Raw genomic sequence first — 21,746 nt, forward strand, 5'->3', positions numbered from 1 at the left:
GTAAACTAAAAAGTAAACTACAGCATTCATTCAGCCTTCCAGAGGAATCAATGGAGCAGGGGAACATGTCCCACACTAAAAATCCAATCAGGCAGAAAGTCCCTAATAAAGTCAGGTCATTAGTTTTGCATATCAAATCATTTGTTTCTCAGCTCCATGAATAGGCACCAGTGGTGACATTGCAAATGGTAATAAAAATGGAGAACATGGGTTTAAAAGCTTTGGTTACGCTTCTAAAACCTGAAAAATGGCATATATACAAACAAAACAAACAGAAATCTATTTTAATAAAATTATTACAAAAACACAAATATAACAACGACAAAAAAAAATGACCAGAAGCAATATCAGTACCAACAAAGACAATGTAAACATTTGATTAAACCGACAAGAACGCAAGCAAGCTACAGTCTTCAAGCGAGCAACCTGACACTCAGGCATTCATACGTTTATCTCCCAAAAAGGTAGCTATCACACCTAGCATAGTGCACAACTTTCTCAGCCTGTACCATGAATACAACTCAAATTAAAACTGAACAATGAAGCAAAACAAACACAGGACCTAATGGCTTAAAGAAGTACTGGGTGTGCAAACAAACTAAACACCGATTCCTAAAGGAAGGAAGCCTGACTACTGCCCTCCCATTGGATTCTGTAGGGATTTTTTTTTCACCCTCAAGGGTACTCTGTATAGCTGAATAGTGAGTGTGTACTTGTGCCCTTTTTAGTTATTGTCATTCTTTGTACAGGCAGTTTGTACAGGTATTATATATTTAAGATTTAAACATCATGCTGATGTGCACGTTTGAGTTATGAATGAACCTCTGATGGCAACAGCACAATTTTAAAGCAGCCTATCAGAGTGCTTGCGTTGGTGTGTAACCACAGGTGGTACAAGCCTCTATTGGTCTGATGCTGCTTCACCTCTAATATCACCAGACACAGTACACCAAGATGATTATGGGAGCGTGTTGTTAACCCTCTCTTTCAGCAATATCAGGGAGCACTACTGCTTATTTTAGGAGGTAGTTTCATATTCACTAACTCAGAGAAACCAGTCGCTATACTGTAAGTTTCAGGATTATATTGTCAATGGCAGATATTGATTTTCCATTTTCTCAACGGCACAATCTAATCAAATTGAATTATTCAATAAACTTACCTGTACAACAGGACATATGTGGTATAGTAACAGAAGAGATCTACCTTATAATTGATTTATACCACCTACAGTATCCATGTGGAAATTAAGAACAGTTTGTAAAACCATCGCTCTAGTATCAAACTGGGGCAGTTCCATCTGCAGTCTACAATTCAGGTAGAAAGGTTTCAAAATGTGGCACTTTGTTTACTTTTTTTCTGCATTTCAAAGTTTACTGCCCCTTTGCCTTTGTATGGTGTTAGAAAATATATTTAAAAAAAATACATTTTAGTTCTGTAATATTTTTTGGTGTCAAGTTGTTTTGATCTGAGTTCGGAGCTGCTCTCCTGTTCTATTTGACAGTCACAGATATCTGTAACTCAGCCAGCTAGAGCATGGCTCTGTATTGCCAGCAGTATCCCCAATCCTTAACATCATACACAGATAAGGGGACAGTACCTCTTTGAAGCTATTTGCCCTTTAACACCTGTCTTTATTAAATCATAAAGACGCACACCTCGTTTTTAGGGGTACCATGACCCACTTTCATTTTCAAGTGAATTGAAGAATTAAATAAATAGTGTGGGACTTTAGCCAGGACATCCTGCTTTCTTTGAAATATGGCTTGGGATGGTCAATATTTTTCGGCAATACAGAAAGTGAAGGTAAGTACAAAGGGTTTGACAAAGTGTCTTCACTCAACACTGAAAAAGACACTTTGTCCACATGTTCATTTTTTAATAGCTTTACAGAAGATCATATGCCTCTTCCAAAAGACCACACATCCAACAGCAAAGTACCTATTAAAACTTAGTGGGGACTTGTGAGCTCTGATGCAAACATACAGAAGCACTACCAATACCACTTTAAGCACTGCAGGGCCTGCTTTGAGGTCCCCCATCCAAATACTGACGAGGACCAACCCTGCTGTGCTTGAGATGAGCAGTCTTATTCCAGCCATTATTCCTAGGAACTGCCACTTACTGCAAGGCGTTTCCAGACATGCCATTAGAATATAACAGTGTTATAACAGACTTGATTTAGTGCTCATCAATGGGTATTTCCAAGGAGCAGGTAGGAGACCAGTCAAGCACTGACTGAACACCCTCTTAGGTTCTTGCCCGATGGATGGGCACAGTAAAATCGACAGCTGAGATGGTTCGGCCACCTCAACAGAATTCCCATATTGCAGCTCATATACTGTACCTGTGGTTTCCATCAGATGGAAGAAGCAAGAAGCACATTGTACCATGAGCTTTATACCACAGATCTACTGCCTGAAGATCTGTACTAGGTCCAGATGACAATGGAAGATTTAAGATGCTTGTTATCATACTGTGCTGTGGATATTTATGAATGCTGCAGAGGATCGGTGGGAGAAGGTCATCAGAGTAACTTAAAACAAACACTGCAGCTTCCTATTAGGACGAAATCTCAGCTTTCAAAGATCTCACAGTCATGGAGCATTGAGGGTTACCACAGCAGCTTCCTAATGTCAGGAAGTAATCTTCATTTTGCAGACAGAAATATCTCAGTCATAGAGGGTTGCATGATGGGCCTGTAGCTGATCTTTGTGTTACCTTAGTTGGAGGTACAGAGGTTGTGCTGAGTTCTCCTCAGGGATACTTTGCGTATCAAAGCAAGACTGGCAAATCCCGTTTAGTTTTTTTTTTTTTTTTTTTTTTTTTTTTTTTTTTTTTTTACAATGCAAGCATAGCCAAGGACTAGTCTGAAGCAATGCCATTCTTGGTATCCAACATGCTGTGCTGGTCATGTGTTATAAATTCTGGAAGCTCTTTTGGCTACCGTCTCCTCGTTGCCGCTTTCTTCTAACCTCTTCGACTTCATAAAAATGTCCGATCTCAAAAAGCGACTGTAGCTGTCAAATTTCATAAGGTTGAAAATCTGAGGGTAACAAAAAGAAATAAGGTATGTCAGTAACATACATAAATCCCATCTCCAGAACTATGAGGAGTTTGTTACCATGACCATCACCCTCAGCATGTACAAAAGAATGTCACACCAATAGCAACTATGTAGTTCTAGGGTCACTAAGGTCATTCCAAGCTGAATCAGCAATTGACACATTTTCCTGGGTAACCACGTCTCAGTTTGACAAAATGATCAGGGCTTCATTAGTCCTTCATGCAATAAATTCACTGAAGTTCTTTAGCTACATAATTTTTCTATAGGTATGGAATTTGCACCGAACCCAAGCAAGTGCACACATATTTACTGTGAATGGGAGTGCTCTTTATGAGAATTTAAGTGGCATGCCAATTGTGTCAAAGTTGACTATTTAGATTTGCTGATGTAACGGAGGTATGACAAACCAAATGGTTTGCTGGTATTGGTTATGCAAGTTATGCAGATTTTGTATTTCAGCCTCAAAGTGTGCATGGAACCAACTACTGACTTAGAATAGAATGATCATTTATGTATCCAAAGTGTATCCAATGATACAACTTTAGGTAAGGAGGAAAGCAAGGGTCATTTTAAAATGACAAAAGTTGTGCTAAGGTTTGGGTCTAATAGGGGCACCTCCACTAATTAGTCCCTCCAGGATCATAGAATTTGCTCTCTCACAGAATTTTCAACTTTTGCAAAAAAAACCCTGAAAACTCAAAACATTTGCTCCCTACTATCACTGTACATGTCACTAGAGTGCACACACGCTATTTGTATAGTGAGAAGTGTGGTGGGGTTTCACTGCAAGCTTTAGTTTAGCCATAGAGAGATTCCTAAGGCCATCAATGAGCTCAGAAACAAACCTAAATTAGCACTAAATATAACGTCAGAAGACCGTGACAATGACCATGGCTAGACAAACAGTGGCTACTGAAGAACAAAAAGTATTATTTATTATTATTATTATTATTATTATTATTATTTAATTTTTTTTTTACAGAATGATTTCTTAGTTTAGTTGCAGGTTCAAAGTGATGATCTGTTACTCCTATGTGAAAGGTCTGAGAAAAACAATTAGAACCTTGCTTGCACTCCCTATGTTGCAGGTCTTGAAAGATGTCATTCTAATTATATATGGAAATACACATGTTTTTGTACATGGTGTAGTAACACGAATGCTCAAAAAAGAACAGGGTGGTGAACTATATTAGATATTATCCAATTACTTGGGTTGACAACATTTTTTTTTAATTGTTACTTTCCTGTTTGTTTTGTAGTTGGTGATGGCAGCACTTTCACATTGTGGCCTTGGTCAAAGAAACAAAAAAGCGAGTTTATCAGCCAATCAGTGTCATCTGTCAATGTTTCCAAGCGCTTGTCACAGTTTCCAAACTATTTCTGTGTGCTGTCTTGATGTGGATAGGTTTTAAAATTACAACATTTTGGTGAATAACACATGTTTCTAAAAATACCCTGTTACATTTGCACAAAAAATGCTCCAAGCCTAGAACACATTTGTAAACCAGTGCGTTTGTAAAATTAAAAATTGTTATGTTTTATGTATATTTTTAAAAGTGAAGTCTTTGATTTATTGTGTTTTTCTCTTCTTTGATTTCCATAAAATATGGCAAGCATGTTTGTTCTTTTTTTTTCTTCTGATTTTAGTAATGTGATTTAATAAAAAAATGAATTCAACTAACTGACTTTTTGTTATTTATTTATACTCATTAACATTGTTTTTCATTAAAAAGTTATTGCCGCAGAAGTTTGCAGAAAACACTTTTTAGCTGCAGATTTTAGGAAATTTTACAATGAATTTCCATGGGGACTAACTAACAGAGTCACCTCCACTATTTCCCACCAGAGATATTTTAGTGTTCTGCAGATGGATGATTAGGGCCACATTTCCAAAGTGCTTACACCAGTCTCTAATTAACTCCTGTTTTTTTTTTTTTTTTTTGTTTATTTGTTTGTTTTAAAAGAGGTAAACACCTGTTCATTTTAGAAAACTAGAACCAAAATACTAAGTTATATATTTCAAGTCCTCTTAAGCACTCTGTGTGTTTTGTTTTTTTATTTGTAACATTACTCTTTTTCTCCTTTTAAAAAATAAGAGTTAAAGACTGGAGGAAATAACAATTGAAGCATGTACGTGGTAGAGAAATATATGCAATTTACATCAAGAACTAACAAAAAACACTAAAATTCCACAAAAAAGTGAGCTACCACTGCAGAAACACATTTAAGGGGGTACATTGAAGATTCAAAGACTGAGGCACAGCATTAAAAGAAATGTAGCATGACATCAACGCTTGGCCTAGGATTTCTGGACTATCTCAATTAAGGTGAGACCTGAGGGGTCAGCCAAGGCCAAGTGATGGAGAACCACTGATCGAGATAGTGAGGAGGGGGAGAGACTCAGAACATTTAGGTGACAAGTAGGCTTGATCTTTGTAGGACGTATTAGCCAGGATAAGCATAGCGGGCTTAGTCTCACCCCTAGAATTAATGTAAGTCCCACCCATTCGTTCTCCGTTGGTAGTAAAATAAATAATATATGTGGTAACACTGTAATTGTGTGATGGATGGAATAAAAAAATGATGCAGTGATACCAAAGGTTAATGAGTTTCTAAATGGGGTAAAATAGAAAGCAAATCCCTTTCCATCATTTAACATCTGTCTTGATAACCCTTATAAAAGTTTCCCCTAATAAAAGAATAGCAAAGTGTAATAAAGCACAGTGCAAGCACGGTAAAGCATAGGTAAGCACTGTTAAGCTTTGAGAGTTATGGGAAAGCATATTAAAACAACATGAAAAATCATGGTAAACTGATAAATGCGCATGGGAGAACTGCAAAAATAAGTTTAAAAATTTAGGACGATTGTGTGCATGTGCCCATAAACTGCTGATTAAGCATGGTTCACAACATTGAGACTTGAGCTAGACACTAGTTCCTGTTTATAAATTTCTTAGTCATGGTTATTTTTAAATTGTGCGACTAAGCAAACAGAAGTTCCTTTTTCTTCATCCAAAAAAACAAGTGTGTTGTGAAATGCATTCCACATATCAGGGGTCTGTTCATGACATGCTATCATGAGTACAAGGAATACCAGGTTTTAAGCTGCAGTGAATTCTCTAAAATAACATTAAAAAACTATGGAATTGAATTGAAAAAAACAGGCTATCATGAGATACACAACTTATAGACCGTGACTGATTTTGGGGGTACTAAGAACCAATAGCAGAAGTTTAATTTGTTTCTATTTTGTTTAAACACTCCCAAGCTTTCTGAAAAAAAAAAAAAAAAAGGAGGGGAGTGGAGGGGATGTACATCCTTTAAATAGGAAGACTCACTGGGTCGTTTAAAAAATAATTAGACAATGTACAAAAGATCTTTTTGCAATCATAAAGTATCTGAAATGCATGCCTGCCTTTACTGGATAAAGCTATACGCATGTTCTGAAATGCATGCTGCAGGCACTCAGGATGTTGTGCCATTGAGCTCTGACTTTCGTTGCAGATACTTGAAAGGCTTTATATAGAAGCCATCGGCAGCATTTTTCTTACACTTCTAAGACCTGTCTGGCCCACAGAACTGTGGCCAAACCAACTTAATCTAATGAAGTTCCCCTTTCAAATTCAGCTGACATCAAGCCCTGAATCACATTTTCATGTTTTTGCTGCGACTGTGTATCGAGTGTTTTTTAAAAGGGCTATTATACCCTATGAAGAGAGAGGCTATTTCACATCTCGCACAAGGTCAGACTCTTTTTCAAATCCAGCCAGTGATTAGTACTGGTGTGGGATACAGCTGTGTCATGTAGGGTTAAAAAACATATTTAGACAACACTACAAAGTCATTTTCCAAGAGGATTCTGAGAAGGAGAAACCTGCTCTTGTCATGGCAGAGAGAACTGAGTCAGTCCTTAGGGGCTAGAGTTAATAAATAAAATAACACCACTACAGAGTGAGGCCCTGATAGAATGGAGTTTCAATTTTATTTATTTATTTATTTTTAAAATCAACATTCCAGAATTGACCAGGGGTGAAACCATTCAGGAGGGACGTTTTCATAGTGGTACAGTCAAATGCCTTTTTTTTGGCCTTATTGAACAATCTCATTTTGTGTAATTCTCAGTCTCTGCTCCCTAACACTAAGTATAATACCATTTCACAACATGCTTGACTTTCCTATGCACAGTGTTTGCTGTTCTCCTTTTACTGTACTCGTGATGTCAGTTTCTTAAAGGCTCTGCTCGCACCTCCCTCTCCGCCTGCACTGCATCTGAAATGGAAACTCTATCAGGCTCCTTTGTTGCTGTACCAGCCTAGTCCTGCTTGGCACCGGCCCGGCCTGTTTGTGCAGTTGAAACAAGGTTTTACAGTCACCGTTACCTCAATGAACTAACTGTCTGGTATGAGCAGAGAGAGAATCCAGTTCCTGGTGTTGGTTTTCACACCCCTCTGACTAATCTGCTTTACGAGTGATTCACGGCATGCATAATCACATACAGCAATATCTTCTATTGTTCAATGGAATCTGTGATTCTGAGTGTCTTTCTGACCCACACTGTTTTATTGACGGCCTTTTTTTATCAGTAGACGTTTCCTGCAAAATCTTATCCGTAAACAAAACACTGTGAAAAAGGCAATCCCAGTTTTAATTTCTGTTTAGCATCCGGTGAGATGTGGAGCTTGTTGTTGATATTTATAATCTCCTATAATATTGCTCCTGCATGTAGTATCATGTAAAAATACTGAACCACTATCAGCTAACGATGTATTCAACACCAAGAAAACATATTAGTTTGAAACTGAACATGACTGCGGAGTCTGCTGCATTACAAGGAGTCTGGGGAACATTTCTGACAATATGAACAGCACTTCTTTGATTACACTATGTAACACAATTTTTGTTCCTGGGTAGTAAGTGTTATTTCCTAATTGCTTACGCCTCAAAAGTACAGAAAATGGCTATTATTCCCCACAAACTTTGCTTGCAAAATATCACTATTTCCAATGGGAAAACGGGCAAATGTGTGTCTTTTTGTTCACATAAAGTCAGAAAAAAACAACATATGAATCCAAATTAACATGTATTTATACTAAAGTAATACAAAAATGACTACAAAAGATTTAGAAGTGAGTAGTTTTTCGAGATTTACGATTATACTGTAAATCACTTTCACGAATCAGCCCCCAAATGTAGTCTCCCATCATGTTCTCATTATACTGTCCTTGGTAGCGGTGTTCAAAGTCCAGTATATCCTGGTGGAAGCGCTCGCCTTGCTCTTCCGAGTACGCTTCCATGTTCTCCTTGAATTTATCAAGATGAGCATCAAGGATATGGACTTTGAGGGACATCCTACAGTCCATTGTGCCGTAGTTCTTCACCAGAGTCTCAACCAGCTCCACATAGTTTTCGGCCTTGTGATTGCCCAGGAAGCCCCGAACCACTGCGACAAAGCTGTTCCAAGCCGCTTTCTCCTTACTAGTGAGCTTCTTGGGGAATTTATTGCACTCCAGGATCTTCTTTATCTGTGGTCCGACGAAGACACCGGCTTTGACCTTTGCCTCAGACAGCTTAGGGAAGAAGTCCTGAAGGTACTTGAAGGCTGCCGACTCCTTATCTAGAGCGCTGACAAACTGTTTCATAAGGCCCAATCTGATGTGCAGTGGTGGCATCAGCACCTTCCGGGGGTCCACCAGTGGCTCCCACTTGACGTTGTTCCTCCCCACAGAGAACTCAGTCCGCTGTGGCCAGTCCCGCCTGTGGTAGTGCGCCTTGGTATCCCTGCTGTCCGAAAGGCAAAGATAGCAGGGAAACTTGGTAAAACCGCCTTGGAGACCCATCAGGAATGCCACCATTTTGAAGTCTCCTATGACCTCCCAGCTGTACTCATCATACTTCAAGGCGTCCAGCAAGGTCCTGATGCTGTTGTAATCCTCTTTGAGGTGCATAGAGTGAGCCAGGGGAAGAGACGGGTACTTGTTACCATTATGGAGCAGCACGGCTTTGAGGCTCCTGGATGAGCTGTCAATGAAGAGGCGCCACTCATTCTGGTTACAGGCGATTCAGATTGCCTCGAACAGACTGGTCACATTGTGGCAGAAGCAGAGCCCTTTCTTGACGGGTGAAGAAGCTGGAAGAAGGTTGGTGACGCTTCCTCTGATCTGCGACTTGCACACTTTCATCCAACAAGTTCCACTGCTTGAGCCTAGACGTCAAAAGCTCGGCACTGGACTTGGTGAGACCAAGATTTCTAATCAAGTCGTTGAGGTCTTTTTGGTTGGGGTAGTATGGGTTTCTCTCCTCAGCTCCACCTCCGAAATTGTCATCTGGATCTACAACGTCTTCCTCGCTCTCTGACTTGCTGCTCTCTTCTAAAGACGGCTGCTCTCTCTCTGGAGGAGTGGGTACGGGGGGCTCATGGCAGTGTGGCACCGGGGCGATGGATGAAGGAAGGTCCGGATACATGATAGCAGGTGCATTCTTGCCAGTCGGACGTTTGGAAGGGACCACCATGCAGAAGTAGCAGTAGCGGTTCCTGCCAAATTCTTGGGATAGCGAACTTCATGGCTCTCTTCTCCCCTCTGTACCATCCTACAAAAATACATTTATTTTTGCACAAAAGCAAAGTTTGTGGGGAGTAATAGCCATTTTCTATACTTTTGAGGCATAAGCAATTAGGAAATAACACTTACTACCCAGGAACAAAAAAAAATAAAAAAATTGTTACACGGTGTTATTTATGAAAAATGATCATTGACGATCAGAGATGTTCTGTTCGTTTCTCTTCCTGTAGACAACAGATCCATGAAGGGGCATGTCATTTAACTGAGAACGGCCTTATGGTTTTATTTTATAAGTGTGTGAGAGAGGAAGAACTACTAACTGGAGACAGCATTAAATGGCAGTTAAAACAGCTAGGTCCCCATTATCACTCAACAGCCACTCAATTGTCTGTATAATGAAAAAGTATGTAGCAATGCACTCATCGTATATGGAATATCTTTTTGTATCTAATACCCTTGCAAAGTTTCATATCTGGGTCTGCCTAAATATAGCCTTTTGAAGCAAAAACAATCAAATGATTGATTTCTTATTTCTACGACCTTTGCTCCTGCACTGCTGTTTGTCCTTTTTAGCACCTGGTTACTGGTTGGACTGCTGCCGGTGGGCTCACACAGTGTGCTCTGCTGTCCGTACGAGACTTACTTGATCCTGCAGCTTCTGGAACATGAGGGGATGGGGCTGCCCCAGCATGCTCTCGCTGAGTCGGGACTGGCCCTCCACGTTCACCTGGGTGCTGGATTTGCTGGACAGGTATGTGCCGTAGATGTGTTTGGCTTTGTCTCGAAGCTGAAGTGAGTGAAGCACAAGAAAGAGTTACCAGTGGAATCCCCAATGCGAGGGAATTGATAAAGAAACTAATTGTACTAGTTTCATTTTATACATCACCCCTAGTTTTAAGCATGAATTGTTTTTCAGTTTTAAGTTACCAAAAGCATTAAAAAAAAAATAAAAACAACAACAATGAATAAAACAGCAGCTACCCCACTTAATACACACACAGATGATATACCTGACCTAATTTCCTTTCTTTTCCCCGTCTTCATATTAAATCCTGTTTTACTCAGCACTACCCTACTTGTACTTGTTTCTACAAGGTGATATTTATATTAAGTGATATTTGTCCAAAAGATTTCACAGGTACAAAAACAGCCAAGATACAGCAGGGCCAAACTTGTCTTCCCATTTTTATTGCAGTAGGGTCTTTTTATTGTGTCTTCTTTAACTTTACAGAGCTGATACTTTTTGTATATGTCACATCTTTATACGGCTGTCACATGTCACATCTTTATACCCTTTTCTCTATTGGGTTACATTTGGGTTTGTCAGTCCAATGGCAGAGCTGAGTACAGACCTGTTCTGCAATGTGTTTTCATTTGGTATGTGGTTTCGCTATTGTACACTACCAACTTTCTCTCCTGTTGGTAACCCTTTACCTTTGCTGTATCCCGTGTTGTCCTTATCGCAGCAAGACATTTGTCAACATAATCCAGATTGTTTTAATATATCATGGCTCTAAACTGTTTGTCCTTTTCTGTTCCCGCAATACACCACTCGCTTCAATAAGCGCAGAAGCCTTGTTGCAGGAGACAGCATGAACTTGTCAGAGAAATTCTTGTTCTGCTGGTGAACGCTTCGGAGCTAAAGTTGAGAAATGTATCGCCAGCTGATTTATGAATTAAAACATTAGCCAACCCCTTTTACTGTTTTGTCAAGGTCTTTAGGGTTATGAGTGCAGTACAGGTGAAAAAATGCTAAATATAGTTCAATACTGTATGAAGATAATATTATATTACTGTAGTTCAATTGAATTACATGCACATACTTTAAAAAGTAGACAAGTCTGTAAACTATTAAAAAAATGAAATTTTCCCCAAGTCTTACTCTTTCAATGTCCTGTGTCTTCTTGAAGTCTTCACATTCTATCCAAAACAAAACATTTTCTTCGCTAAACTCACTCTTTAAAAACTCCTGAGAAAGAAACGTAGAGAAGGTTAACATGAACCCAGACAGGTCATCAATGTTCAAGAGCGTATCCCTAGCTGCGGCATACAATTGTGGCAATTCCTGTTGATTTCAGTTTAGTCCAGAACCAACTAGTTTATTGGGGCCAACTATTTTGGACAGTGAGCTTCAACACTGTATCAAACTGAACCAATCAATACTCATGCCACAGATGACATAGCACAGCTAGGCATATATAATGGGCAGGTACTGTACAGGTACTGTGTATTAACAGTGCAAAAAAAAAGCTAATTTACCAGATGGCGCTTCTCCTAACCCAAACAGACACTTTGCTGATCTAGCCTGTGTTACATGTGTCTACAGTGCGAGTACCCTTATATAAGTTTACCGCAGTAAATTTGTATTTTCCCATGGTTACACTATGCATGTACAATAGTTTACCCAGGTTTACCAGGTTTTTAAAGATCCTTTACAATGCTTACTTATATAATTAACCATGCTTTCACTAGGCTTTATCACACTTTGCTATGCTTTTACTATAAGGGGACTTTAATTATGAAAAAATAATGCAAATGTGAAAATGCAATGCAAAGCCACTTTAAAAATAATATTTTTTGTATAGAAAAGTCTTGACACCCATTCGACGTATCTTTGACAGTTTGGATTTATCACAGTTAACTTTGGATATGGACTGGACCTTAACAACATGATAGCATCAATTTAAATACTGTTCTCTAAAACAGACCTGACTGTATGAGAAGGCACTTCTGAAATTTGTCATTTCCTGTACAATAATCTCTTACCAGCAGGCAATAACATGCAAGAGAGAATTTAGATCATTTAAGAAAAGCTTTGTGGCACTATTTACTTATTGTAATCTTGCAGATCTTAAATGAAAACAGACACACTCACAAAAACACCTCATAGATCCAATATAAAAAGACACATTTGTATTCCATATGCAGTATTAGTAGCCTAAACAGTATTTCCATAGTGAACACTATAGTAAACTATGGTGTTTTGGTCGATATTACAGAATACTATAAATCTCCTTTTCAAAGGGAAGGAATTCAGCATTTAAAGTACATGTGCACTCTACTTTGAATACATCGTTCAGTGTTCTTTCAAAAAACTTGCAGAGCTTCTCGGAGCACATGAAAAAGGGCACATGCAGAGCTACAAGGAGTCAGTGGGCAAGAGGGGCTGTTAATCCCCTGGACTATTTAAACAACGTGCAGTCAATCAGTCTATAAGCTGTAGAAATCCACTGCATTGTGGACAGCATTGTACCGCAGTGGACGTAAAACCTAAATTCGATACAAATCTGGCACCTTTTTAGTACAGATCTGTTCTGATCTGCCTGTACAATGATTCAGTATTAATAGTAGTAATAATTACTGGGATACACATGTTCTGTCAAAAAAGCCAAAACATGATGAAAATGTTTCTGATGTACAGTAAAGCACAGTGATGTACAGATTTATTATGCAAATTCCCCACAATGATCTTTTCTAAGGGAACAGTAAATGTACTTCTCATATTTAAAGATAACTGAGATTGCACACCTGCTAGTTTTGCCTATATTCAAAACAACACCTTTCCCATCATGCCAATGTGTGTGTTTGTTGATAGCAACAATTCATAGGTACCCCTTATAAGACAGAGCTGGTGTTACTAAAATCTACTTCGGCTGAAATAATGCTAACCAAGTCTTTAATAGATAAATGCTCTCATGCTCCTTTGATGTGAGATCAGAGGACATTCACTGTTCTCCTGATCTTGGGGAGAAAATCAGGGGTTTCTCACAATGCCATTGATATACAGTGGCTCTCAAAAGTACTCACCCCCCTTGTACTTTTCCACATTTTATTGTGTTACAACATGGAATCAAAATTGATTTAATTAGGAGTTTTTGCCACTTAAACACAACAAAAGTCCATAATGTCAAAGTGAAAAATAAAATCTACAAATTTTTCTGAATTACAAATACAAAATAGAAAATAACTGATTGCATAAGTATTCACCCCCTTGAGTCAATATTTGGTAGAGGCACCTTTGGCAGCAATTACAGCCCCATTACAATTTTTGTCCATTCTTCTTTCCAAAATTGGTCAAGCTCCGTCTAGTTGGATGGGGATCTTTGGTGAACAGCAATTTTCAACTCTTTCCACATATTCTCAATTGGATTGAGGTCCGGGCTTTGACTGGGCCACTCCAGGACATTGACCTTGATGTTTTTAAGCCACTCCAGTGTGGCTTTGGCTGTATGTTTGGGGTCATTGTCCTGCTGGAAGATGAATCTTCTCCCAAGTCCCAGGTCTCTTGCAGACTTCAGCAGGTTTTCCTCCAGAATTTCTCTTTCACTTTGCTGCATCCATTTTGCCCTCTATCTTCACGAGCTTAACAGGCCCTGATGCAGTGAAGCATCCCCATAGCACGATGCTGCCACCACCATGCTTTACGGTAAGGATGGTGTTCTCAGGATGATGTGCGGTATTAGGCTTGGGCCAAACATAGCGCTTAGCGTTGAGGTCAAAAGGTTCTATTTTGGTCTCATCAGACCACAGAATCTTCTTCCACTTGGTCTCAGAGTCTCCCACATGCCTTCTGGCAAACTCTAGCTGAGATTTGATGTGAGTTTTTTTCAACAATGGCTTTCTTTTTGCTATTTCCCTCCCATAAAGGCCAGTTTTGTGAAGCACCCGGGCTATTGTTGCTGTATGCACAGTGTCTCCCAGCTCAGCCGAGGAAGACTGTAACTCCTTTAGAATTGCCCTAGGCCTCTTGGTGGCCTCCCTGACTAGTACTCAGTTTTTGAGGACGGCCTGTTCTAGACAGATTCACAGTTGTGCCATATTCTCTCCATTTCTTAATAATGGACTTTACTGTGCTCCGGGGGTATTCAATGCCTTGGAAATGTTCTTATATTCTACCCCTGATTGGTGCTTTTGAAGAATTTTATTCTAAAGAAGGTGATTTCTAAAGAAAATTGGTTGCACCAGAGCTTATTTAGGTGTGTCATAGCAAAGGGGGTGAGTACTTATGCAATCAATTATTTTCTTTTTTTTATTTGTAATTAATTTAGAACAATTGGTAGATTTTATTTTTCACTTTGACATTGTGGACTTTTTTGTGTTGATCAGTGGCAAAAACTCCTAATTAAATCAATTTTAATTCCACGTTGTAACACAATAAAATGTGGAAAAGTCCAAGGGGGTGAATACTTTTGAGAGCCACTGTACACGTGTAAGCAATGAGGATTTGAAAGAGCTGTTTATAAAAACAACTGAGTTTTTTCGAACATTATATTAACAATTTGATGTTGATTGTTTGTAATATGATTCAACAAAAGTGTCCTTTTTACATCAATCACCACAAAGCGGTTTGCTCATCAGCATCATCTTATAAAAGATATGAAACCACTGATGACCTGAAAATGCTAATATTTCTCTCCTCTAGGACTCACCCTGAAGCGCCTGACCCCCTCAGCGTCATCCAGTAGATGTTCTAAGGAAATGGACCATTTCTCTGTTCCTGTAGCTCCATGGTGGCTTGTGCTGGCAAGGACATCGTTATCCTGAATCTCTGAAAAAAAATAAGGGTAGGAAAGAAAGTCGATGACCATGTTCATTTCAGCATCTGGCAAAAAAATGTGTAATAAGAAGTGAATCTTGGCAACCGATTGTCCCAATCAATAAAACAGTCACAACATCAAACAAACCTTGAATTATAAACCACAATTTTCAGTACCTATTATGAGTATAATATTTCTTAAATGCACACTGTACTTCTACGATAATACACGGGGGACCTTACCCAGTAATGCACACTAACAGCCATTAAAAACACCATCATGAACGGAAATCATTCATCCTTAAAATGAAATTGTCAACAGAAAAAATGGTCTAATTTCTTTAACAAATTCAGCCTTTTTTTTGCATAGCCCAAACTGTTCAAAATATGTCAACTGTAAAATAATTGAAAAAAACAAAATCACCTTTCTCAATGTCATTGATATACATCTGTGTAAGCAATGAGGATTTGAAAGAGTTGTTTATAAAACTTAACAGCACAGTTTTTTTCTAACATGAGTTTGTAAAATGATTCAAGAAAAGTGGCATTTTTTACAGCAATACTCACCACAAAGCAGAATGGGTGGTCACCTTTTAAAAGATGACCTGATAATTGATGTCAAGTAAGTCAAGTACCTTGTGTGTCTTCAACACTGCAGCTACCAGATCTGAGCTTAAAAAAATTACCAAAAGGGTACCCATGTCTTTTTCAGGACGTTGTTAAGAAAGAATAATTCTGGCCATTGGTTCACCACTAGTTTCAGATTTCCATCTTGTGACTACCTCTAACTATGCAGGTGATTTCAGCTGCTAAAACTCAAGCCCTAAATTATTACACAGTTCCTGTAGGCTTGCTTGCTTTCCCTTTCTTTATTTGCCCTGCAACCACTACCTCCACAAAAACAAAACCAGGGTTTTTACAGCGCTTACGATAACGGTAGGCTTTATAAAAGGGTAAGAAATGAAGAACCGAAGCCCTCGGACCACTGAAAACCATCTGCTGAGCCCTACAGAACAAAATTGGGAGGGCTTGCATAAGATAGGATTTAGTACCATGCTTAAAAACAACATCCATCAGTGTTTTATTAAGTCTATTATTGGTTAGCTCATCAGCATAACTCATCACAGAGCAGAATGGGTGGTCACCTTTTAGCATCTGGTGAACTCACTAAATTGATCTAAAGCAAGTCAAGGATAATGTCAGCAGCTATGTCACAGGAGAGGATAGCTTTCCAACCCAAGCAGATCAATAATTCAGCAGAAGCGACATCAACCACCTCCCTCCCAGGGCATGTGAAAGTGGGTTATAGAAGCTCACTTCCTGTCCACCTCTTAAGAGAAGTGATAATATCGATTTCAAAATCTCGATAGTTTACTTACAGTGCTCTTATAGTTTAACTTGAACTTCAGTACCAACAGGAAGGAGGCACATTAACAGGTCCTAGGATTACAATGAGTAGGACTGGAGGAATACGCGATTATCATGAACAGTGGAACTGACTGCACCACTAACTTCTGTAGGAATTCCAGGTCTGTATATCCTGCGATACAGTGAGTCACTACAGAGTCAGTATGTGATAAACCCAACCTCGGCACAGCTCAGCCTCAGACATACATTTTTTAAAAAGCTGGCTATACAATAATTCTGATATAAATAAATAAAAAACCTTGTCAGGCACCAGTGCCCACACAAATCACATGTCAACAACATTTACTTTTTAAAGGTTTTTAATCAATTTCATCAACATAACTTGTAAGGTAGTATTAAATTAAATAAAAATCTGTTCCCTCTTTTACCTTGTCTACACAATTACCAAGCACCAATCAACAACAACCTATTGCTCAAATCAATTACCAAGCTCCACTTGATGATTTGTGTTACCTATTTTCTTTTCACACAATGCAGAAGTTAATTGCCATTGATTGGTACTCAATTCTATAGATGAGTGAAAGGCAGCTTTTCTTGTTATGAAATCAATACATTTTTAAAAGGCTTGTTTTGGTTTCATTTAAAATCTGCTGACAAAAAACAAAAGGGATTTAATTGGAAAATACTAATACTCGAACAGCCCTTTTGAAAACAGTTGCTGCATAATTACTATATCCTTAGAGCTGGTTATGGGTCTCTTGGATAAAGTTGGGTTACTATCACACGTTATCACACTTAACCAGCCTTGAAGTTATTGGTTGATTATAGTTTGTGTGTCTTAATTATTTATTGTACTAAAATATTTTTTGTCAATTAGGTCCGGTAATTCAATCAAAACACACAATTGAGCCAAAACTTCAAAGTAGTAAATACACACAAAAAAATTATATTTTGGTGTATAACTGAATATGAATGTGGCACAATGCATCTTGAGGACTAAGTGCATTTCCCACTCTTACATTATTTCTGTAACCAATTGACTACTTTGACAAAGTGAAATGGTAAAGTACACTGGAATCTGGCAGACATTTTAGCCAATCTCTGGAGTAACAGCAAGGCATTTCCTGCCCCAAGTGAGTACACTATGTAACACAATTTTTGTTCCTGGGTAGTAAGTGTTATTTCCTAATTGCTTATGCCTCAGAAGTATAGAAAATGGCTATTATTTCCCACAAACTTTGCTTTTGTGACCAGGACAGTGATATTTCAAAATATCACTATTTCCAATGGGAAAACGGGCAAATGTGTGTCTTTTCGTTCACATAAAGTCAGAAAAAAAAAAACATATGAATCCAAATTAACATGTATTTATACTAAAGTAATACAAAAATGACTACAAAAGATTTAGAAGTGAGTAGTTTTTCGAGATTTACGATTATACTGTATTACAATCACACCCTCTTAGCAAAGACATTGGAAATATATCAAGCACCTCAGAGCACCTTTCATGTAAATAAATACATCATTCTGCCCAGGGAAGGGGAGATGTTGGCATCTAAAACCATCTCACAGACCTGCAGAGGTCCCTGGCCCCTAGTTTGGGAGAGCACACTACTCTGTGGATTTTGGTGTCGTTCACGATACCTTCCAGGGCTTCCAGGTGCTGTGCAGCGACCAAAAAGCTACGGTGAAATAAGGAGCGGTAAAATGAGCTGTGTAAAATACCTGATCTTGATGATTTTGTTCTGACAAATCTGGGGAGGGGTGATGATAAGGAAATATTAAACCATGCATTGGGCATTGATTCAGCTGGAACCCCAGGGAGGAGATTGTATTCTCAGATGACACCAGGGTAAGGGTTAACCACACACTCGTCTCTCCCTCGATAGCTAATTTAGCCGTAACAACGGGGAACAGAACAATAATCGCCACTTGATTTTGATTTCCAACTTCTCAAACAGGCCAACTTCTGTAACTACTTCAAACCACAACCCTGCCATGCATAGGGCTTAATGGTAAACTGTGAAAAGGTCATACAACCTGAATCAGATTGGAAACTATCAGTAAACAACCCTTAAGCCCAACGTGCAGCATGGTTTACAACATGTTTTACTAACATTTGTGTAACCAAGCCAGGCTTAAAAGACCAGGGGCTAGATTCTCAAAGCTATTTAATTAATATTTTTGTTTGATGGAAAATTCTAAAACAAACCAGAAAAAAACAAAGACAACTCACAAGTCCCAGCATCAAATATCTATGTTTATTACTGGTTTGGAAACTTTATTGGGTGTTTTATTACTTAGTGCAAATATTTTGGAGTAAAAGCTTTGAGAATCTAGCCCTGGATGTTTCCTCACAAACTGTAGGTGCCCAGTCTTCCAGGTGTGCTGCAATTAGATTCAAAATTATCACTAAATAAATCCACTGGTTACAATTGAACAGGGTTACAAGTTACATAGATCTACCTCTTTTTCTATTTTCTATTTTAGAGTTCCCATGTGTTTATTCCTGAGTTCCTCCCCAATTTAAAATGTTCAATTATGTTTCCTCCCCTCAGCAACTCCCCACACAGCACATGAGAACTGCATGACCGAGACAGCTTCCTCTTTTACACACAAGAACTCCACAGTGCATGTCAGTGAGCTACCAGTCTCTGGAGGTCAAAGGCCTGCCCTGTAAGAGTCGAGGTTTTCTGTAGTGCAATGAGAAGAAACAGTTCTGCTGGTTTTGCCTTCATAACCAGTGGGAATGTTAAAGCCAATACAATGCTCCCTCTAGAATCGACAGAGCAGACTGGTGACTGCACAGCCAGGACGCGAACCTCCTCTCCCCTAACTCTATGACTCACTCTGCACACCACTCAGTCGTGCTTTCACTAGGCGGGTCACTTAAGGACCCCCGATCCGGTACTTTTTACATAATTAAAGTAGACATATATTTCTGGCCCAAAAGGGTTGATATAATAAATGTATACCATGTGGGGATAACCACTGTTAAATGTTGAGAGCATTTTACAGCACTGGGGAATCACCCTGGAATGCATCAACCACCTCTCCATGGTTATGGCGGGATTACCCATAAAAAGCCATGTGGTCTCCCTGGTGTTGTAAAATACCCAATTACTACAGCACAGGAATTGTAATGGATTCCTGAAACTGTTCTAAACTGTTATTGATTACTTTAAAAATGTAATTAATTACATAAGAATACATTAAATATATTTTTGATGTAACTCAGAAGTTGAGGCTTTGTGAATAGCGTGATCACAATGGGGGGGAAGGGGGGGGGGGGTTGTTAAAGGGTGATTTAACTGTCACTCACGGGTCAGATTGGGAGCCAGGTGGAGCAGCAGGCTAATTCTCTGGCTTAATTAGAAAAGTTCAATGTGTATTATCACAAGTCACAAATATCTTAAAAATTACATTTACTGTGGTGTTGTGCCTAGTTAGTAGTCACCATACCATTGTTCTCTCCCCAATTTTTTTTTTACAGTACTTTAAGCACGGTTGACAGCAAAAAGCATTACCTAGCACATCCCTTTGGAATGAAAAAAGTTATAACAAATTATAAGTGAAGGTTGCCACACTCTTCCATTTAAACCAGAGTTTTGGTATTTGGCTTACATCCCCACATACAGTTTTAGCTGTTGGAATATTTCCCTAGGTAACTTGACAGGTAATACATCACTCTGAGCCCGTAAGAGGGTATACTTGTTCTTAGTTCAGGAAGTTAAATGTAAATAGTGACTTTTTTTTTCCCCAAACATGGTAACAATTTAAACAGCAAAGAAAGGTTTTTTTTTTTTTTTTTTTTTTTTTAAGCTATGGGAAACTTGGATTTTGGTCCGTGGTATATTCAATTAGAAGCAAACTATATCAATGAGGTGCTAGATCATCCGTTCTATATATATATTATATATAATGATTATATATATATAGATATAATATATATATATATATCAGCAAAAACAAGATAAGATATGTATTCCCGTTTGACATAATAAATTGTTTACAGGTAGCAAGACCCAATATGTACCATGTAAACGTTTTCGAAAATTCAACAAATTTTTTCATGGAACATTCATGACGAAACAAAAAAAACATGGAAAAAAAAAAAAAAAAAAAAAACCCAAAAAAAACATTTGGTTATCATCGTTCTCTCTCGTATAGAGTAAGTTTTCTCTTTGACATAAGCTTAAACTGTTTCTTTAACAATGTCATATCGTTCTGGGTTATACATGTACATTCAAAAGCTTTTAAGTTGTAAAGTAAGAGCTTGTAAAAGTAATGGAAAAAAAAAACAAAAACAAAAAACAAAACACATCTTCAGCAGTGAGGGGAGATGAGCATGTGTCATTTTCGCTAAAGGGTGCCAAAAAATAAAAGTAGCATGTGCCTCCCCAAATCGTTTTCTTAAACGTAAACCTATATATATATTTTATTTTTAAAACTATTTATTGCAAACCTAGTTACACGAGTAGAATACCGATGCGCAGGTAATAACATACATTAACGTTCAGGTATAAGACATTTTCATAGAATACCAGCGGCTGGTATAGCACAACGTGTTACGTTTCTGCCATCTAGTATGCCACATTAAGGGGTGTAGATATGTTGCGGTTTTTGTTACAACTTGCTACGACAGAGTAAATTATCCACTTTTGTCTTTTCTTTACAACTTTACCAAGTAGTGCAGTAATTATTTTTCAAATTTAGGCGGTACAGACGTTTTTTGTTTATTTTTTTGTTTTTAAGTAAAACAAAAAAGTAGCTTTTAAGAACAAGATACATGAGTTTGGTGGGTAGAGAGGGCTTTATGCGGCAAACAGTTTACAAATATTTCCCTTCATTCTTACAAAAAAGTCTCTTAAACTTTTTTTTATTATTATTAGCTTAATTTCTTTACCTGAAGGCGGGCGCTTCCTGCTCAGACGGCTAATAACTGCCCGAGAAAACATCCTTCACAAGAGTGTACGAGCAGCGTCCCCGGCTCTCTTTCCTTTCTCTTCACTCTCGAGTCTAATTACATTCGGTTCTGTCTTCTTCCCTTTCCTCTCCCCCCGACAGCAGCAGCAGTCTGACGCAGGATTTGGTGCACATCCTCTTCTCGTTGACTGCAGTTCTGTGGTTAGACCAAAATCACAAGTTTGCTCCCCCTCCCTCTCTCCCTCCTTCCTCTCTCCCCACTACCGATCGATTCTAAACCAGACTCCTC

The 21,746-nt window shown here is 38.5% G+C and overlaps 1 protein-coding gene across 1 annotated transcript; it reads right to left on the minus strand.

Annotated features, from left to right (window-relative positions):
- Positions 1-269: 269 nt before the first annotated feature.
- Positions 270-21,713, minus strand: LOC121325547 (regulator of G-protein signaling 10-like). The gene is made up of 5 exons (XM_041268206.1): positions 21,438-21,713; positions 15,057-15,175; positions 11,510-11,596; positions 10,271-10,414; positions 270-3,046 (listed from the first exon to the last, which is right to left on the minus strand). The coding sequence occupies exons 1-5, from the start codon at positions 21,487-21,489 to the stop codon at positions 2,912-2,914; spliced, it is 537 nt and encodes a 178-aa protein (XP_041124140.1). The 5' UTR covers positions 21,490-21,713; the 3' UTR covers positions 270-2,911.
- Positions 21,714-21,746: the final 33 nt, after the last annotated feature.

Source organism: Polyodon spathula, chromosome 13, assembly GCF_017654505.1.
Source record: "Polyodon spathula isolate WHYD16114869_AA chromosome 13, ASM1765450v1, whole genome shotgun sequence".
NCBI classification, from domain to species: Eukaryota; Metazoa; Chordata; class Actinopteri; order Acipenseriformes; family Polyodontidae; genus Polyodon; species Polyodon spathula.